Source organism: Apus apus, chromosome 2, assembly GCF_020740795.1.
Source record: "Apus apus isolate bApuApu2 chromosome 2, bApuApu2.pri.cur, whole genome shotgun sequence".
Taxonomy (NCBI): Eukaryota; Metazoa; Chordata; class Aves; order Apodiformes; family Apodidae; genus Apus; species Apus apus.
In genome coordinates, this window is record NC_067283.1 from 113,782,589 (window position 1) to 113,803,887 (window position 21,299).

At 41.7% G+C, this 21,299-nt stretch overlaps 1 protein-coding gene across 1 annotated transcript in view; it reads left to right on the plus strand.

The window, feature by feature from the left end:
* The window catches only part of LOC127380803 (chloride channel protein C-like), an 82,718-nt gene that overhangs the window by 44,126 nt on the left and 17,293 nt on the right, over window positions 1-21,299 (plus strand). The window contains 3 exon segments of the mRNA XM_051610285.1: window positions 617-650; window positions 653-701; window positions 703-774. Of these exon segments, the coding sequence (XP_051466245.1) occupies window positions 617-650; window positions 653-701; window positions 703-774 (155 nt within the window).

Sequence of the window (21,299 nt, forward strand, 5' to 3'; positions counted from 1 at the left end):
GATCACGGGAACAGGGAATGCCGGCACCCGGCCTCGTACTGCTGCACTGTGCTGTTCCTGCTGCTTGATCTCCTGAGAGGAACTTCTGTTGAAAGCTTCTTGTTCCCTTTTCTGGCATTCTTCAAGACAATGTTTGTACAAGGAGCTTGTTCTGTCAGGAAGCAGCAGTATGGGAAAACGATTTTTTATCTCCTGGGCTCAGCAAGAAAGAAAAAGCATTAGGATTTGTTTGCGTTTTTTAGTATTTGTCGCAATGCCAAGCTATTTTAAGCAATCTGGCTACTCCATCTCTACTTACTCTCCTCGGATACTTCAAAATTATCACAAGCCACCTGAAATATAGGAATCAGATGTGAATTTTAAGTGCAAGTGCTTCAAGCTGATAGGAACGGGAGGGGGAGCTGTCACTGCATCAGCCAAGCCTCTTTGGTGGAAGTGTTGATTGGTTACCTATCCCTGGGAAAGGAGGGGGAGCACCCTTCTGCTTTTAGCAGACTGAACTACATCCTGTTCACTCATGAAAGAAGTAGGTAGTCCATTGCCTGGACCTTTGCTATTGTCTCAAGATGCATGGAAAAATGGCAAGTCCTTTGTTCTCTTTTCTCCTTAGGTATAGATTACGAATGATGTCCACTCTTTGCTACTGATAATGCTGCTGTCATGGTGGCCAAGATGGTTGGTTACTTGTTCAGTGCATCCCTGCAGTTACCTCCTGAAGCTGAAATGCATTCTTTACTTGGACGTGGAGCCTTTTGTTTGTCACAGGAGAAAATGGTGAGGTCTCCTATGGTGCTGATCTGTAAGTTTTCTGTGCCATGTTCTGCATGGAGACTGTGTGGTTTCTCTGGGACCTGGAGCTTGGAGGAACAAAAGAGTAAAACGAAGCTCTGATCCTGAACAAAATCCCCTTGGTGCAATGTGCTGTATAAACAGAATAAAAGAGACTCTATTTCTCTTTGAGTTTATGGTTGCATCTGAATTATTACTGTCACCAGAGTCCTGAGAACACTAAGTGCTCTGTAATGACCAGATACGTGTTGTTTATTAATGGTCCAGTTAGTCCAATGGAGAATCTAGTAGAGGTTTTCACAGACAGTTGTGAGAGGAGCAACACAGTATGTTAGCGTCCCTTATGGTGGAGTTGGCTTTACTTGACTTCTGGATGACTGGTTTGGGCTTCCTACTGTGACATTTACATTTTCAGGTAGCATTTTCTGCTACTCAGGGGTAGCAATTTAGGGCAGGTAGGATGAATTGTCTACTGGAAGTGCCTCCACTGACTATAGACTAAATGAATAGTTTAGAAAAACTTTGTATTTTTGAACTTATGTTAATCCAACCTGTCCTGTGTGTCTTCCAGTGTGTGAATCAGTATCCAAAACTTTAGTCTGTTTGTGGGCATTTATAACCAGTAATAAGAAACATTTTCCCTCCTAAATGTAGGTGCTGGGTCTAAATTTTTCTGTCGGTAGTGAGAACTCTGTATATTGCTTTCTATAAAATAATTAGCAGAAATGCTGATTCTTTAAGATATTATTTAGGAATGGATTAGGTACTGTGGTGAAGAAATAGACAGAAAAATGAATGTATGTGTTTATTTACCGTGGAAAGATTTTTTGTTTTCCTTACAGCATATTAGGGTAGTATGTATCCTCACCCAAGGCTATTTGCAGGACACTGTAGCTGTCATTTCTCCCAGGATTGAGGTCTACTGGACAATCTCTTGGTTTCAAATAACCCTTTAGAAGAATAAAATATTGGCAACTTGTTCTCTCCACACTTTATAACTTTTTTCCAAATGTAGCCATATCTGAAAGTTTTTAGCAGGCACATTGGATGCTGGGAATAATCTAACTGTATTTGATGTGAGAGGAAAAAGAGCCAGCAATGTGGTAGGAGGAAATAAAAACAATCTGTGACATTATGGATGACTTCTATATGTACCATGGCAGATAAAACAGAGGGGAAGAAGTCGTAAAGTTTCTCATGGTATTCCAGTTAGATGACAAGTCACTAGAAAGAATTATTGCTGCTTTCCTGGTTCAGAGTGAGGTCTTATTCACTTGAAGGACAAATATATGTGTGTGTGTATATATATATGTATATATATATATATAAAATTTCATTTCCCTCCCACTCCTTTCCCTTTCCTATCCAGGAACATTAAAGAAAGTTTCTGGATAATTGAGTCACAGAATATACTGATACTCTAAAGCAAAATACATAGTATCACAGCTTGGTAAAGATTTTATAGCTTGACATTTTACAGGCTGCCAAGTTTTAGTCTAAATCCTCTTAGACATAGTCTGAATGGACTGATACACATCTGAACTGGCAGATATAGTTGCTAAGCCACTCTCCATCATATTTGAAAAGTCTTGGCAGTCAGGAAGTCCTCACTGACTGAAGAAAAAGGAAACAGGGGGATGAAAAGGAGGACCCCTGGGACTATCAACCAGTTGGCCTCACCTTTGTGCCTGTTAAGATCATGGAACAGATCCTGCTGGAAGCCATTTCAAGGCATTTAGAAGACAGGGAGGTGATTCCAGACAGTCCACATGGCTTCACAAAGTGCAATTCATGCCTGACCAATCTAGTGGCCTTCTGTGGTAGTGACTGCACCAGTAGACAAGGGAAACCTATGGTTGTCATCTGCTTGAACTTCTGGAAGGCCTTTGATACAGTCCCATGTAACATCCTTTAAGCTAAGTTGGAGCAATATGTTTTTGATGGATGAAAAATTTGATGGATAAGGAATTAGCTGGTTGGCCACATCCGAAGAGTTGCAGTCAAAGGCTCAATGTCCAAACGGAGATCAGTAACAAGTGGTGTTTCTAAGGATTCTGTATTTGGACCAATATTGTTCAACATCTTTATTAATGACCTAGACAGTGGGATTGTACCCTCAGCTAGTTTCTGAATGATACAAAGCAGAGTGGTGCAGTTGATATGCTTGAGGGAAAGGATGCCATCCAGTGGGATCTTGACAGGCTTAAGCAGCAGGACATTGTGAACTTCATGAAGCTCAACAAGGTCCTGCACTTCAGGGCAATCACCAGTATCAGTACAGACAGAATAATTAATAGACTGAGATCAGCCCTGTGGACTTAGGGATACTGGCAGATGAAAAATCAGATATGAGTTAACAATCTGCACTTGCAGCTGTCAGAAGCATGGCCAGCACATCAAGGAAGATGATTCTCTCCCTTTATTCTGCTCCTTTGAGACCTCACCTGCAGCACTGCATCCAGATCTGGAGTCCCCAACACAGGAAGAACATGAGCCTGTAGGAGCTGGTCCAGAAGATGGCCATTAAAATTATCAGAGGGATTGAACACCTCTCCTGTGAAGAAAGGCCAGGAGAGTTGAGGTTGTTCTGCCTGGAGAAGAGGAGGCTTCAAGGAGTCCTGGTTGCAGCTTTTCCATACTTAAAGGAGGCTTATAGGAAAGAGGTTTTTTACCAGAGCCTGTAGTGATAGGACAAGGGGCAACAGTTTTAAACTAAAAGAGGATAGGTTTAGATTGGGCATAAGGAAGATGTTTATTATGATGAGGGTGGTGAGACACTGGAACAGGTTTCCCAGAGAGGTTGTGGATGTCTTTTCCTGGAAGAGCTCAGGGAGAACTTTGGGCTGACTGGGGCTTTGAGCAACCTGGTCTAGTGAAAAGTGTCCCTGCCCCTGGCAGGGGCTGTTGGAACTAGATGACCATCAAAGGTTCTTTCCAACCCAAGCCATTCTATAGCACTGTGGTTCTATGGCACTGGCCCATTTCGTGGTCCTTCCAGCGTATTTCTTGGATACTCTCTTACGCAGTATTCCAGGTGGGGTCTCACCAGAGCAGAGTAGAGGGGCAGAATCACCTCCCTGGCCCTGCTGGCCACACTTCTTTTGATGCAGCCCAGGATGCATTTGGCTCTCTGGGCTGTGAGAACACACTGGCAGCTCATGTCGAGCTTCTCATCTGCTGCCAGCCCCTTCTCCTCAGGACTGCTCTCCAGTCAGTCTTCCCCCAGCCTGTATTTATGCCTGAGGTTTTGCCAACCCAGGTGCAGGACCCTGCACTTGTCCATGTTGAACTTCATGAGGCTGGCACTGTCCCACCTCTCCAGCCTGTCAGGGTCCCTCTGGATGGCATCCCTTTCCTTCTTGGGTGTCAATCACACCACACAGTTTGGTATTGTCAGCAAACTTGCTGAGGATACACTGTCCATGTCTCCAACAAAGCTGTTAAACAGCACTGGTCCCCATACTGACCCCTGAGGGACACCGCTCATCACCTGCCTCCATTTGGACATTGAGCCAATTGAAACAAATTATGAAGTCTAACATTCAGTCTTTGGAAGAATTCCAGAAGAAAGATCTTTTTACTTTACCTGCCATAAGAAATACACAGATTAGGACAGGACAGTTGAAAAAAAAATAATTCTCTGTACATGTTTCCTTATCTCTGTTTCATCATCACTTCTGAGCATCCTTGAAACTTGAGTCAAAGTTCTACAGAAAGGTGCCTGGCCATGACTTTTCTTTCTGTGGTTTTTCCCTGGGGACCAGAATTTCTCATGTGCTTTCTTTCTGACTGGTCCTGCAGTTATCAAGATGCTGTGGGAGCCTGCCTATCTGCTTCTCTAGTCTTTCTTTTATCTCAGTGACCACCCAGAGTATGTGAGGCTCTGCTGTTTTTAAGTTCCACTTATTTGCTACACTGTGGGAGTATTTTTATCTTCAAATGTCTACCCCCAGATGTCTTTTTGCACAGGCTGTCATCTTTCTCTGGATGTCAGCTTGGCTGAGGGTGTGCAATATTGTTGCTGCTCTGGGAGAGGGTAGGTGATACAATTATGTGTGTGGCAGGTTCTACATCCTCTTTGCTCAATATTAATTATTCTGTAAGATCACAAAATGTATAAATTGTGCCTTGCTGGATTCCCTAAATCTTAACAGGGATAGGGGTCAGCTGTGTAGGAACTGGTAGCTAGCATGTGTTTATAAACAGGTGATAAATTGTATTTGTGTCTGCAGAGTGAAAGATTTGGGTAATTAACAGCTTGCTTAAATGCTATTAGAAATGGCACAGAAACTGGGATCCTTCTTCAACTGAAACTGAAGATCCTTTGGAAAACAGGGCCTGGTTGGTAACGGGGGGAAAATGAGAAACTCGAGTGAATGCATATTTTTTGATCCCCAGCTCTCATACTGTCAGAGAGAAAGTGTGGATCTTCTCTTTCCCAGTTCTTCATTGGTGTGAAGGATGAAGAAACTTTCCGTATTTGATCATTTGTTGATTCCTCTTACAGGGCTGGGTAACATCCCCAGGTGAAAGATGTGCTAGACACTTGGACTGAGATGAGAAAATAGCCTTTACCTGAGTAAGGTGGGAGGTGGCATTAAGGTCCAGATCCACAAAAAAATTTAACTCCCAACTGCCATGGAAATAAGTGGGTACATTAAGAAGCTAAATTATGTATATGCTTACTGTGAAGACATCTCTGGTGGAAGTGAGATCTAGAACCTCAGTGGTATTTTACTACCTAATTGGTATTTGGGCACTGGCATCTCTGGACACTTTTCTTCTTATGGAGCAGAGGGGCTTGCAGTTTGTTTTCTTAAGGCTCATTTTTTTGTAACCTCGTGGGATCACCCTGCCTGTTGTATTCTGTGCCCTGGGTGATAAGGCTCCAAACACAGCTGTATCTAGTACAAGGCTACTAAGGTGCACTGTGATTTCCAGCTACATCACACACTACTGTAAACACCCCCCTTATAAAATCTGGTTCACTGGAGCACTCAAAGCTGCTGGCTGCCAGGGAATGTTCTTTAATGAGGGTAAGGAGTACTTGAACACATCTACGACTTGGCAACCCTTCCTGCTTTTTATAAGCTACTATGCACTTCAGAGGGAAAATATCTTAGAGGCTACTTTTTAATGGGACAAGTTTACTTAAGAGCAGAGTGGAGCTGGTGCCAGTAGTTCTGTTTTGTTCTAGCTTAATATTAGCCTTGTCAAAGTTCTTATAGCATCTCCTGGGTGTTTCTGTATTGCATTCCATATAAAGCTGGTTTTAGGAGCCAAGAATTTTGGCTGGAATAGATATTATAGTGGTCTCATTATATTTTTTGAAAGTGTATCAGAGGTGGCCCTATATTAAAGATCCATGGAGCAAGGCTGATTTTTTTCTTTCTCTCTTCTAGGTTTGCCTTAGCCCACACCGCAGACACTGGATCCAGCGTATGAGCCAACCCAAGTTTGAGGGTTATTTGGGATCCAAGGTCCTGGTTTGGCCTGTTGTAAAATTTGGGGTACTTAGCGAACTTTTTAGATGAGGCTTTGGAGTTTGAAAATCACCAGACATTGCCGCAGGAGGGAGGGGGAAAGGGGGTGTTTTTGGTTTAGACCTAGACTAGCAACTACATGAAGATTCCTCCCCTATCTTGCTGACGCAAGTGTTCATTCATTCAAAGACAACTTACCAAGATGCACGTGGTCCATCCCGTCTTGCCTCTTTGAGAAGCCGGCGTGTTTCATGGCTGCTTGGAGCTTTCATCCTGTGAGGCATCAGTAGGGGGGTGGACTTGGCAACGTTTTTTGCATCAGAGGGCATCCAGCCCATCTTTTGTAGAGTGTTTGCGGTGGAAGCTGGATCCTGTTCTGGCTGCACAAAGGAAAAAGGGGAGCTGCTCTAACAAGGCCATGCTTTGTCTGGGGAGAGCCCTGGCTGCTACAGAGAAGATGGAGGGAAGGTGCTGAGATGTGGGTGAGATTTATTAAAATTACATTTGGGCTTTAAGTTGCCTCTATGTCATTCTTAAGCAAATAATGGCAAAGAACTGGTTTTAGTGCCATTTCTTGCCTATTAGCCTGTGCTGGGTTTTGAGTTTAGTGTGATCCCATTACCTGAGAGGGAATTGCACAGAGCCATAAATAGCAGTATTGGCCCCCTGACAAAAATACTATGGTGGAGCCAGATGTTACTTTATGTGAGTGAAAGAACAGGAGCATGGCCTTGCCTTGCTTGTAATGTGGGTTTGGTAGCACCAGTGAGGGATGGGTGAAAGGACTTATTGCTCCTTCCTGCTCCTGCACCAGCTCTTGCAGACCTCTTGATAAGGTCCTACTTGTCTCCCTTTACTGTCCTTTTAAATCTGGAAAGAGACTGGTGCTAGCTTGCGTCACTGTGCTCGGGCCTTCACACTGTGGTTTGACTCCAGTTTATCCAGAACTGCTCCTAAAAACAAAGGTGAAGCCTTGATGTATGTGAGTGTGTGTGAAGAAGGCTGTCTTAATCTGAAAATGAATGGAAGGTAACCTTCCAGCTGGGCAGAGTTACTGCTGTGTATTAACTGGAATATTTCTGTTACTGATTTTTTTTTTATTTTTTTTTTCCTGTATGACAGGTGGAGATGAACAAGGCTACTTAGCTTTGTAGTGTCAGGAGATCTCATTATCTCTTTCTACAGGATTTTGGGGAAAAAAAGAGTCAATGACACTAAGTGATCTACAAAAATGACTTAATGGCACTTTTCAGCCTTAACCTTCAGAGAGCAGAGACACTGTTTTCTCAGAATTTTTTAATCATAGAATGGTTTTGGTTGGAAGGGATCTTAAATATTCCAATCCCTTCCACTAGACCAGGTTGCTCAAAGCCCCATCCAACCTGGGCTTGAACGCTTCCAGGGATGAGGCATCCACAACCTCCCTGGGCAATGTGTGCCAGCGTCTCACCACCCTCATGGTAAATAATGTCCTCCTAATGTCTAATATAAATCTCTCCTCTTTCAGTTTAAAGCCCTTGCCCCTTGTCCTATCACTGCATGCCCTTGTAAAAAGTCCCTCCCCAGCTTTCCTGTAGCCCCCTCAGGCACTGGAAGGCCGCTATAGGGTCTCCCTGGAGCCTTCTTTTCTCCAGGCTGAACAGCCCCAATGCTCTCATGCTGTCTTCACAGGAGAGGTGCTCCAGGCCCCTGATCCACCTTTGTGACCTTCCTCTGGACTCGCTCCTAGAACTCCATGTTCTTCTTGTGTTGAGGGCTCTAGACCTGGACTCAGTAGTGCAGGTAGGGCCTCATGAGAGCAAAGGGGCAGAATCACCTCCCTTGACCTGCTGGCCATGCTTCTTTTGATGTAGCCCAGGACACGGTTGGCTTTCTGGGCTGTGAGCTCACATTGCTGGTTCATGTTGAGCTTCTTATCAATCAACACCCCAAGTCCTTTTCCTCAGAGCTGTTTTCAATCTATTCTCCACCCAACCTGTAATGTTAAATGTCACCCCAAATTTCATATTTAATATGAAGTAATTTCAGTGTCCAAATTTGAATAACATGTCTTAGGGAAAAAGTCACATGCAAACAGTGTAACTGTATTAATATGAATATTCAGATGAGACAGGAAGAGGAAGGCTATATGAGGGGAGCAGGACATTGATGAGGAGCGACTGTTATGGTTTTGTGTCTGCCCCATTTCCTTACATTGCTTTGATCAAATTAATTTTTTTTTTCAGTCATCTCAGTTACAAAAGGGAAAATAGTGCCTAAATACCTTATGTGGCTTTCAGAGTCTGTTGTCTTTGACAAGTATTGTCAAGTTCTTAAACAAAAGGCCTTTTGTAAAGGCAAAATTCTGTGTGAACTCTATAAGTTGATTTTTAACCTACTTTAATTTTGACTGCTTAATTAAGCTACTACTTAACAGTACTACATGAATCAAAATTATTTGTTTATTTAGATTGGTAAAAACGTATAAAGATGCCCAAGATTCTGGTTGCATTACTGTTTATTTTTAAAGTGGAGTCTGAACAAAGAAAACAAATTACTCTCATCGTGCTACAGGGAATACCAGCAGATATAACCATTCCTCCAACCTAAAAGAAACCTTTCCCACTCTTAGCCATTCCCTTTTCTTAAAAAGCCCAGCATGAGAGCTGGAGCTAACGCTCTGCCCTCAAGTTTAGGAGCTGCAGGCTTACACAGAACAGTGGATGAGGACCAAGGGCTCACAGAAACCTGGCCACTCTCCTTAGATAGAAAGGGCTAGCAGCTGAGTAATAGCTCACTGCTGACCAGCTGCACTTGGAAATGCGCTGGTAGTTACTGCAGTCCTCATAACTGCATATATACAATAGAAGCATGAATACAGAAAAAAAATGACAAGGATAGTGAAGATGAGCCAACAAGCTGTCTGACTGAAATCCTTGGAGGAGCTTGTAAATGCTTGTTACACAGGGCCTGTATATTTGCACAATTACCTTTCCATGAGGCAACATTTTTTTACACTGGAATTTTTTCAGCCTCTAAAAACCCTGTATTTTCTGATCTGTCTCAAGACTGCAGGCTCAGCTTCTCTATCCCCGTTTTTTTTAATGAACAATGAAAACTGGATTCTGCCCCACCTCTGAATATGCAAAATGTAGACAGCAAGTCCTACCAAGATTATATACTGATAATGATCACTGATGCTAAGAATAAAATGTCTTGAATTCACCAGTGAATATAGGACTCTAAATTATCAGGTAGATGCAGCTACATGATCTGTTTTTATTATAATTCAGAAGCAGTGAGAAAAATGGCTTTCCTATAATGAGATTTTTAAGAGAAACAAACTTATAAGAAATCTTGGAAGACTGGTTTGATGCATTTGGTCAAAAACTTAGGGAGAAAGCTTGGAGGCATAAACAGCCAGATCAAATATAGTGAATTCTGAAGCAGCTATCCTGTTCCTCTGGTTCCTGTCACAAGGCACTTGTGTCTTACCTATCCAAAGCAAGGTCCCTCTTAAAGTGCGTATGGGATTGTAGTATTGCTGTGAGAGTGGATCAGAACTTAATATGAGGTGCTGGTTCTTGCTGTAAGGTCCATAATGAATCAGCTGTAAGGTCCGTAGTAAGTGTAATACTGATCCCTTTGGATCACGGAGAACTCTTTCCACAGATATCTTAGCTGTCACTGCAGCTTGCCTGATGTTGAGGGAGGGATCACCAATCCACTCTGATTTTTTGTGTTTTCCATTTCTGAGGAATCCTGTGAAACTGAAAGGAGTGACTTCTGCACACTTTCTGCAGAAGGTAAGGCACTGAAGCAGCATCTGGAACTAATCACCTGTTTCACAGCTCACTGGTGGGCAGCAAGAGAGCTGCTTTGGCTCCTTACACAAAACATGCAGGCAGCAACTTTCAGCTGTGAGAAACTTAAACAGCTTCTGCTGGCCCAGTGAGGAGGAGACTGACTCACTTTTGGCTCACCTGGGAGGAGAGGCTGCCTGCTGCCCAAATGGGCACCACCACAGCCTTCAGATGTGGTAGCATGCAGGTGGAGCGTGCGCATACACACACAGAAAAATGGCATCCAGCCATTGGATGGGGTATTCCACTAATTGGTTAAGTCTGCTCTGGTGTCTGGCCACCATTTGGCAGACACAAACAGTTTCCACTTAAAGCCAGCAGCCTCACCAGAAAGCCAGCTGTGCTGTCGGAGCAGCTGATCTCATGAAGATATCATTGAACAACTGTTTGAACTCGTTCAAGAAATGACTTGAAGTGGGCTGAAATCTGCTGGGGGTCTTTGCTGGATATGGGAAGACTGACATCCTTTTATGTACGAGTCATATCTTAGTGTTCCTGAGTTACATGTAAAGGTATTATCTTCATTCTGGTGCGGGGGTCTGCTTCCAAGTTCACCTAAAGCTGAAATGGATTTTCTTTGCAGTTCATGTCACATTTTTTGTTCTTCGAGTGTTGCTACATCCTCATAACTATCAGTAGCTTGTCATAGTGGTTTCCATGATGGAAACAGTTATTTATTTACACAGAGAAATGACACAAAATACTGAAATTAATTTCAGCATGCTTTAGAAATGAAAACTTTTTAGAAATAATACTAGTTTTGCAAAGCCATTAAGTGCTATTTCACACAATCACAAGGGACGCTTGTTCTTCAGTATGCTGAGTGTACACAGAGCTACAGCAGAAGGAAGGCAAAAACAAAATTACAGAATGGAGTAGCTTTATGAAAAGCCATAATGGCATAAGGATAGTTTTATTAGCTCATGCTATTCAGTATGTAGAGTTATGACAGTAGGTGAGTGGGAAATCAAAGTGACAGCAGGTGGAAAAAGCCTGAGGAAGCTGAGTCCTGGTGTTGGGGAACAGGGAGGGAAAGCAAGTCAGATACACAAAATCTGTTCCCAGAATTTTGGGTGCATATATTGACTGTGTTTCATTATAAATACACTGTTGGGTGCAGAGATCACCACTCATTTTCTGGAAGAGCAGAGAACTAATACCAGCATTCAGAATCTAATTTTTAACCAGGATGTAAGTGTATGCATATTCTCCACTTTTAGTGGTGGGTCCTTGACATAAAGCCACAACCTAGGAAAAAACCATGCGCTGCAGATCAATGATACTGAGAGAGCAGGGGAGTTAGTTAATGAAGTTTTTTTGTTTTTTGTTTGTTTGTTTTAAATTATAATTACATGTAGAAAGTTGTAACTTACAGTATTTTTATCAAAAGTTTATTACGGTTCCCAATGTGTTTGTGGTGTAAGAAATTATCTAGCTTTACTTTAGAAATGAGTATGCTGAAGTTAGAGGGGTTAAATGCCTTGCCCAAGGAAGTTAATTGTACAGCTGTATTGAGAATTGCTGTTTCTTGAAATCTTGGTTATAAGTGTAAAAAATGTCTATTTACTGGACTGGGAAAGGGTATAATCTGTATCTCGAAATACCCAGTGTTATGTTTTAATAACCAGGGTATGCTTTTCCACTAGAAAGCGACTGATTCTCAAAGGGACTGAGAAATTTGAAATATTTTAATTTTCTTTTCCCCTCCATATTACTTTTGTTTAGTCATTTTGTAATCTATTAGATGTAAATCTCTGTTCCTCATTTTGACTAAAAGGTCATCTGGTAACCTGTGTCTGACCATTAAAACACATACTGCTGTCACTGTCCGTTCCCAAATATTTTAAAGCCAGAATTCCTCATACAATAGTTGGTGCTTTCTTGGACCAGGCAGAGTGGAAAAGCTAAGGTTGCTGCTACAGTACATGAGGGTGGAGGCCCTGAATGAAACTTTTATAAAAACTGTCTCATAGGAGCTTTCCTCTCCCTCTTTCCAGTTTGGGTTATGTTTTTTGGCATATATTTGCAAGGGACTCATAATATAATTGCATTTGAACTGCAAGAGCCAGCTTAGTATTTTGTGCATTTCCTTGGAAATTACTCTGAAATGATGTATCCAGAAAACATGCATTTCCCTGTTTGTTTGTTTATAAGCAAGATTATGAGGTATTTATTTTAGGGCTCAATTATTTACTTCTCTCATTTTATTCCTACAGAAGTTTGTTTGAAATACTTATTTGAATTTTAATAGTTTGTACTGGTGTCATTTTGAGAAATGGTTTTTATTGACTCTGGTTGGTAATAATGCCAAGGGTAGGTGGTTTTAACACAAGCTTAACACTTTTTTTTTTTTTTTTTGTTAGGAAAAGATTCCTACAGACTGTGATAATAATTTGGAAAATACAAGGATAGCTGAATCATTCACATTATAAATACAGTAATAATAAGTAGTGTGTCCACTAGGCTTAACCCATTAGACATCAAGATAGCTAATCCATCTTTGGATCTTTTTCTCTGTGTACAGTTATACACATTCATGTGTTCTCCCTAGAGCAGACTAGGCACTGCTTGTGGGGGCCCTCATTTCCTGACCATCCAGCTGAGCAGCCTCAGCAGCAGGGTCTTTACTCCCAGCCCCCTGAGAGTGTGGGTGCTGCAGCATCCCTGTGTCTTGGAGATCCCAGGAGAGGGTTCAGGACCCCCATGGCTGAAGTGAGAACCCATTTCAGATCTCCCAGATTTCCACCAAATGCAGAGTTCTAGAGGTCATGTTTGTTGGATGCCGCTCTTCTGTGGCCATGGTGCAGTGCCCTGTGTTGGACTTGCAGTGCTGTTGATACATGTGTAACAGCTGAAAGATGCATGTCAGACAGCTGCTTGTTCAGCCAAAGACATTTCCACACATACTACTAATCAGGAGGGGAAATGCACAGCTCTGAATAGAAGCACCAGGTGAGTTTAAATGCCTGCAGGTTTGTGTAGAAGTAGTGAGCAGGCACTGTCAATGACTCTGAATAATTTAGATAACCCGAACAGCCCTTAATACTGACATGGCTAAAGTAGGCTGATAGTTACAGTTGGTAAATTTGGTTTTGGACTTGCACTGTGAAGACTAAGTCAAGAGCTGTGCTGGTTTGGTGGGATTTTTGGTAGTGGGGGCAGGGCCCCAGGGGTGAATCAGGTAGGAAGCTGAAGAACTCCCCCTGCTCCAAAACCAGCCGAGGAGCCATTAGAGGGACAATAGATGTGCCTCAGTGATTAACATAGGAAAGAACTCAAATGAGACCTGAGCAGATCGAGCACTTAGAGAAAATGCATTGCTGTGCTGTAGAGGCAGAGCGGTGCTGGTGGTTGGTGAGAAGAAGGGGAAGAAGGTACCCGAGCAGAAGTTTCCCTGCAGCCCATGGGGAGATGGCAGGCTATCCCCCTGCACTGGTGGAGGAACGTGGTGGATATTCCCTGAGGAGGGAATCTGATGCCAGGAGGGCTGAACTTGGCCAGTGGACTTGGATTTTGTGGCCAGAGAATTTGCTGCCTGTGGACTCTGATTATGCAGCTTTGGAAGAGCCTGGTGCCAGGGGAGTTGGCTGTACCCGAAGCAGCCTGTGACTCTGTGGGAAGCCCAGGCTGGAGCAGCTCCGGACCTCGTGGGAAGGACTCATGAAGGAGAGGTTCATGGAGGACTCTCTCCCATGGGAGGGACCCTGTGGGGAAGCAGGGAAGGACTGTAAGGAATCCTTCTTCCTGAGGAGGAAGGAGTGGCAGGAACCACCAGCCTGTGAACTGACTCTAAACCCCATCTCCTGTCCCCCTGTGCCCTGGGGGGAAGGAGGGAGAGAAACCAGGAACAAAGTGATTTGGGGCCTGGAAGAAGGGAGGGGTGGGGTAACATAAGCAAGCCCTGCTCTGTGTGTGTCTGTGTCCTGTGTGTGTTTGATTAGTGTGAAATTAAATTATTATTTTTCCCCAAGCTGAGTCTGTTTTGCCTAAGACCTTAATTGGTGAAGAACCCTCCTTGTCCTTTGTCTCAACCCATGAGCTTCTAGTTGGCTTTTGTCTTCCCCCATCCCACAGTGTGTGAATGTGTGTGTGTGTGTGTGGTGCGTGGAGTGGGCGGCCATGTGGCTGTTTCTTTGTTATCCTGTTAGGCCAAAACCACAACGAGAGCTATGACCTTGATATTTTTTACCTACAGTTCTGCATGGGGTGCTCTGAGGCTGTAGTTTTTAGCTGCTGTTTGAGTAATTCCCGCATGTGGATCCACTCACATGATCCTTTTACCTGTTTATCCCAAGGTCTCATGCACAACCTTTTTTTTTTTTTTTTAATCTAAATATGCTTGTATAAACAGTCATATATCTATGTAAAGTGGGTAGGAGCTGCTATTTTTATTAACTTGGTAGTATTTTATACTGACAGTGCTGGTGGGAAAAACTTCATAAGGGATAAAGGAATAGAAAAGCAAGATCTTGGCAGAAAACCCCTGAACATTCAACATATCCCCCTTCACCCCAAATCCATCTCTTTTCCAAAACACAAAGGCTTTCTTATCTGTTTCCTTAATTTTTATTTTTTTTTCTTCTATAGTTTTTCAAGCATTAGAGAGGGACAGTTTCCCAGCAGATTATGAGACCATGTGGAAACCCATTTATCTTTAGCATACAGTAGTTGCTAAACATCCATAACTTTCAGATCCTCTCTGGGAAAGAAGTGACAGAGACATTCAGCTAACCCAAACAACACATTTCACAGTAAGTGCTGCACTATCAAAAGGCCTTTAGACTGAATAGCTAAATGTCCCCTCATTTAAGGATCTTGAGGGAGCCAGGACCATGGGATGCTGGGAAGCTTGTCATCTTACAGTCAATATAAATATTTGTAGATATACTGAACGGAGACTGAACTCAGCCAAACTTTTGGCTCCTGATTTAACTAGAAGAATTTCTCACTCAGTTTAGTGTTCAACTAAAATAGTGATAGCAAGGAGTTGTAGGCCTCATTTGCCATGCAAAGTTCCACTGGAAACTTCTGAATAGATCTGTTATTTAAATGAAAGCACATCACTAGCATGCATGGGCTTACATCAATGCATATGATAATTTTCTTCATCTAATTTAACTTTAAATCTCTTTAAATGTGTCTATTTCAGGGGTTTGCACTGAGTGGAGCAAATAAATTTTAAAATTAATTTAATTTAAGTGGTGTCCTTTTCCAGTGTAAGGAGGTTTTATAGAGCTTTTAGTTTCCATTTATTGATCTCTGTAGTATTCCGTGAGCATTCTTTAAGAACCATTTCAATTTTTTTTACCAAATTCGCTTGCAAAACTTCTGAATTCAATCACCTACACATGATTAACACTTCTGTAGTATGTATATACTCCTCTATTATATAGTGAGATCAATACTGGCATGTAACTTGGGTAAGCTTTTTAATTGTTGGTTTTTACCAAATGTCTTGTTGAAAAGAAAATTGGTGGGCCTGTGACAAGAATGTAGAAAACTTTTTTAACAACATTTAAGAAAAAAAAAAAATTAAATGTAAGCAATTTCCTGCAATGTTGTTAGTTTATTCACAGTGGGGTTTCTTTAAAGATAATAGAGTGAAAGTAAGCTCATATAAATATATTATATTTACAATGTAGTAGCAGCTACAGGGATTCATAGCAGTGTGGCTGGTTCTGTACTAGAATTCAAATGTCATAGCATTATAGAATAGTTTTGGTGGGAAAAGACCTTTAAGATCATTAAATCCAACTGTTAAGCCAACACTGCCAAGTCCACCACTAAACCAGGTCCCTAAGTAGCACATCTACATGTCTTTTAAACACCTTGAGGGAGGGTGACTCAACCACTTCCCTGAGCAGCCTGTTCCAGTGCCTGAAAACTCTTTCGGTGAGGTATTTTTTCCCAATATCTAATCTAAGCCATCCCTGGCACAACCTGAGACAATTTCCGCTTGTTCTATCACTTGTAACTTGGAGGAAGAGAATGACATTCCCCTACACTCCCACTACAATCTCCTTTCAGGTACTTGTAATAAGGTCTCCCTTTGGCCTCCTTTTCTCCAGGCTAAACAATGCCAGTTCTTGCAGCCACTCCTCCTAAGACTTGTGCTCTAGACCCTTTATTTATGAAATAAATCTGTTCAGTTTTTCTTGCCAAATGAAGTGTATTTTAATAAAATGCAGCCTCAGAAAATGCATGGATGGTAGAACCTAGAACTGAATAGCTCTAATACTTGGGGTATAACACAGGTATGTAATTTTGGTCACCTCCAACCTGATAATGTTCCCTTAAGTTAACCAGTCTGCCCTCTCAACTGGTCAGAATCCTAACTATGCTCAGACCAAAAAAAATCTCTGCAAGGATTGAGCAAACCCCACAACAACCTCATGAGAACTGTTTATACAAGATGCAGCGGCCAGTCAGGGCAATAAAACAATGGTTTACAAGAAGCCCAAATAAAACCTAGAGCTGTCCTGAGCAGGATGGCCTGTGGTGAGCCAATGAGTAAACATTCTTAGTGCAGAAGGAGGAGGACTGGAGCGACAGCTAAAACAACCGAGGACAAGTCTGTGAATAAATAAATCCAAGCAAGCAGCACCACCTGCATTCTCATGCACCTTGGTCCTTGGAGTGTGTTCGAGTTAGGATTATGCTTCTCTCCTGCTCCTCTTTACATCCTTTTAATCATTTGGAACTTGCATAAAATAGAGACTAAACCCTATTTGAAGAAAAGTTCTCTTGTACTGCTCGTTGTGTAAGGAAACCTCCATGTTATTATTAGATCTGTTATGGTTAGATCCTTAACAATTTATTTCACTGGGAAAACTTCCACTGCATTTAATAGCAACAGGGCCTGAACTGCATTTCTATGAATCATTTCAAGACAGTTTACCATTCAGGGATATTGGCTTCTTACCAAATGACTGTCTCATTTAGGTCATAAGGCATATTGTCTTCATTTTGTGTTATATCCAGTCTCATGGATGTGCTTTTGAAAGGAACCTGAAACTTGGATATCATAACTTTGGTTAAATAGCCTTAATACTCTAACACATTATGCTACTATAGTGAATTACCTTGTGGGAGGAAATGTTCTCATATGTCCTATAAAAGAAAAATTTACACTAGAACTATTTTAGTAGTGTGGCTACAGCTCTCCTTGAGGTAAATGGAATAATGTAAGAAAGATCTACTTGATAAAATCCAAATGCAATACCTCTTGTTCTTTCATATAAAAAGGCATTTTCAAAATGGTAAATGAAATGTCCTTGCTTGAAATTGCATCATAGAACTGAGGGTTTTGTTGCATAAACACAAGTGTGCAGCAGCTGTGGCTCTCACCAGCTAAGGAAAATATCCCCGGGAGGCATTTGGGAAGGCTCGTCATGCAGGAGAAGGGACCCACTGACAGTGGGGACCCTGTCTACAGCACCTGATGCCTGGGCATGGTGTATATTTGCTGTCAAACTGGCCTGTGGGCAGCTGGCATGGCCTTTGGTGGACTAGTGCACATATAGGTGCCTGGGGTGGTTTTTAGGCTCCTTTTCACTATTTGTAATCTCCTTCTGGCTCTTCTGTGAATTTCCTTTGCCATCTTTGCATCTTGGCTGCTGCTGACAGGGCTTATTCTGGTAAAGGTGTGTTAAGCACCTGTTTAGCAACAGCATGAACCCCCAGCTACACAGAAGGAGGAACTCCAGGAGACAATGGTAAGTTGTGGGTGGTAAGTGGGAACTGCCATGGTGGGGAAGGCTGGAGTCCTGTCACTCCTGGCAGTAAGAAAACGGTTCCTTTTCCACTTTCAGGTCTGCAGCTGCATAATAGGTTTAGTGCTCTGGAAGCAGATGGAGGACACATGATTTAGTGACAGCAGCCATAGGTAAGACACTCAATGCCTTGTTTGCTTCACTGTCTGCTAACAAGGACTTCCAAGTCTCTGATTTTAGTGTAAGGATTCAAGGAAAATCCTCACCAGGTTCCTACCAGCAGTAGCTAAGGACTGGGTGAGGGATTACTTGTGAAAAGTTGACCCATAGGAGCCTATGAGACAGATAGGCTGCATCTAAGGATGCTGAGAGAACTGACTTTGCAAGGTTGCTATCTTTCATCTTTGAAAGGTAATGGAGATTGGTGAAGACCCCCACTGATGGCAGAATTGCAAGCATTGTGCCTCTGTTAAAAAAAGACCAAAAGACCATAGAAAACTATAGGTCAGTCAGCCTTACTTCAGTTACTGGGAAAATAATGAAGTGAGTCCTCTTGAAACAAGTTTCTGGGCATATGAAGGAGAAGGTGGTTATCAGGAGCAGTTAGCATGGATTGACCAAAGGTAAACCATGTGTTACTCACTTGATTGCCTTCTATGCAGAAATGAGTGGGTTTGTGGATGAGGTGAGAGTAGGGGATATAATTTACATGGACTTTAGCAAGGCTTTTGACACTGTCTTGCATCATGTTGTGTACATGGTAAGATGTTACAGTTCAGAGGCTGAACAACCAAATGGTAAAATAACTGGTTGGGTCATTAGCCTTAGAATTGCTGGTAAATGGATCATACACTGCCTGGAGGCCTAACAAGTGGAGCACTACAGGGTTTATCCTGTTTAACAATTTCATAAATGCCATGGAGGAGAAAACAAAGTGCACTTTCAACAGAATTGTGGATGTTGCCAAAGTGGGATGGTCAGGGCTGGACTACTTGCACTCTGGGCTTTGGAGGCACCTAATAGTGTGCCTACTCCATTCCTTCCCCCTTGCCCATTACTATGGGACATCACTGAGAAGATGCAGCCATGGTCTTCACAGTGAGAGGACAAGAAAGATCAGGCACAAGGTGAAACAAGATGTTCATACTGAATATGTGCAAGGATCCTTTTTACCATGAGGACAGTGGGGTAGTGGCACAGGCTGCCCAGGGTGGTTTTGTAGCCTCCATCCTTGGAAGTTTCTAAGGCCTGTCTTAAGAAAAGAGAAGAGAAAGGCTAAGGACATGGTTTGAGCTCATGGCTGAGTCTAAACTTTGCAGAAGGTTGGACTATAGAACTGCCAGGGGTCCCTTTTGACTTAAACAGTCCTTGTTTCTTATGATCCTGTAGATACAATTCCATTTTTGTCTTGGTGTTTTCCTGAGAAGCAATATATTGGTAATGGCTTTCTTTAGCCAGATACTTAAAGATGCCTTGGCCTTGTAATAGTCTTTCATAAAACAACAGTTCCTCCACCCCTAAAGCAAGGTTATTCTTTACAGCAACAGACAGAAGGCTAACTGAAAGAAATGTCACTGACAATGAACAGTGAATCAGTGCCAGTCCTTAGCATGTTCTTACATCTGAAAAAGCTGACTGATGATAACACACAGTCTATAGTTAGTTACTGTATACAATACAGACACTTTATAATCCCAGACAAAGACAAGACTGCAGAACTGTATAATGAGCTATTCCTCTCTTTTATACAAATGACTAATTTGACAAAACCTGAGGATGTTTCATGGACTTCTGTAATCATGTAGAACATTTGCTTTCTGTGCAGCAGTGCAAAACTGTAAAGGTGTGAAGAAGGAAAACCTCTGTGCTGCTGAGATATATACATTCTAGAAACTGCTGGAATGTAACAGTATTCACATTGGTCTTATTTAAAATGATTCAGGGTTTGCACATATTTAATGTAATTCCGGAAGTAGCTATTGCCGTTAATCATGTTTTCACATTGTGTCCACTCTGCTAGGTACACTACTTGTAATAGTAATACAGTGTATAGTATTTCTAGACAAAGCTTAAGGCAGGCAAATACAGATTTTTATCTGTTCCATGGAGATGGAAAAGAGGCAGAGGATGAACAGGAATCTACTAATTTAGAAAAAATAAAATTCCTCTGGTGGAGTGTTTTACCAAACAAACAGCCACAGCAGCACAGTTCTGACAGCAACCTGTCCTGAGCAGCATCTGTGGTTCCCACTGACATCCATCATTGGTACTGCATCAGTGGGTAGCACTTGGTGAGAAGAACGAAGAAATCAATTTCTCTGGGACTGTTAAGTTTTGTTTTCACTATTTGATACTAAATTATGTGCCCAGCCATTTTGATTTGTAAGGTAAACAACGACTCTTTTTAACACAGAAGGAAAATGTTCAGAGAGGTTCATTTTTCTCTAAGTTGGTGTTCTGGTCCCTGCTTCATATAACTGGGGATGGTATGACATGATTGGACACATATAAGACTGTTCATTTTCAGGCTTCATTTAAATACATCTGAGTTTAAGAAGAAGAAGAAGAAACTTATGTCATAGTTGTGTAGATGCCATGTGTGCACTACATTGTCTTCTCAGTTCAGTTACTCATGAGCAGGTGGTCACATCACAAGCCATCAGAGTAACTGGTTTGAAAAAATACCCTTGTCTCTCTTAGGAGTGGGACAATAATTAACAGCATATGGAAGAAGTTTCTTTTGCCACAGGAATGAAAGGTACATTGGTAAAACAGGATGTGGGCAAATTTATGCTCCAGTTGTCTCTGTCTGTGGTTTGTGTCAGCCTGTCTCTGAACAGGAGATTTTGGCTTATGGTGTGTCCAGATGATAGTAAAAATAATGAATGTGTATTTTGAAAATAGAAAATATGAAAGAAGTTTAAAACTAGAGCTTTTCAATTATCAGAATCTGGCCTACTGTAATTCCATAGAAATTACAGCTGAATTTTGCAGAAAGTATCTTTCTTTTTTCATTTCACCTCACTGCTAGAAATAGTGGGTACACAAGTTTTTAAATTTTGTATGTTCATACTTCTTGAAACTTTGCATAGAACCTGAAAAGTGTTAGAAATACCAGAAAATCAGTATATTATTTCTAAGCTATCATTGAAGGGGCTATCTTTCTAGTTCTTACCACTGCAAAAAAAACCCAATTGCAATGATAAGCATAACCCTGAATGTCTCAGAAGTGCTTAAGTTTAAATTATTTTATACCAGCCAGAGTTCCAGAGGATTTCAGCTCAGATTAAAAATCCTTTTTTTAATGTGAAAAGTCATGCAAATTGATAAATGAGTCTTGCAATATCCTGTCTAGAATGACCATGTCATGCATATGGTTGAATTTATCATGTATCTCACACAAAGAAAGGCAATGCTTGATAAGCAGTTTTATTAGGTAATTTTTACAATTTTTAATTTTTTTTATTTATTTA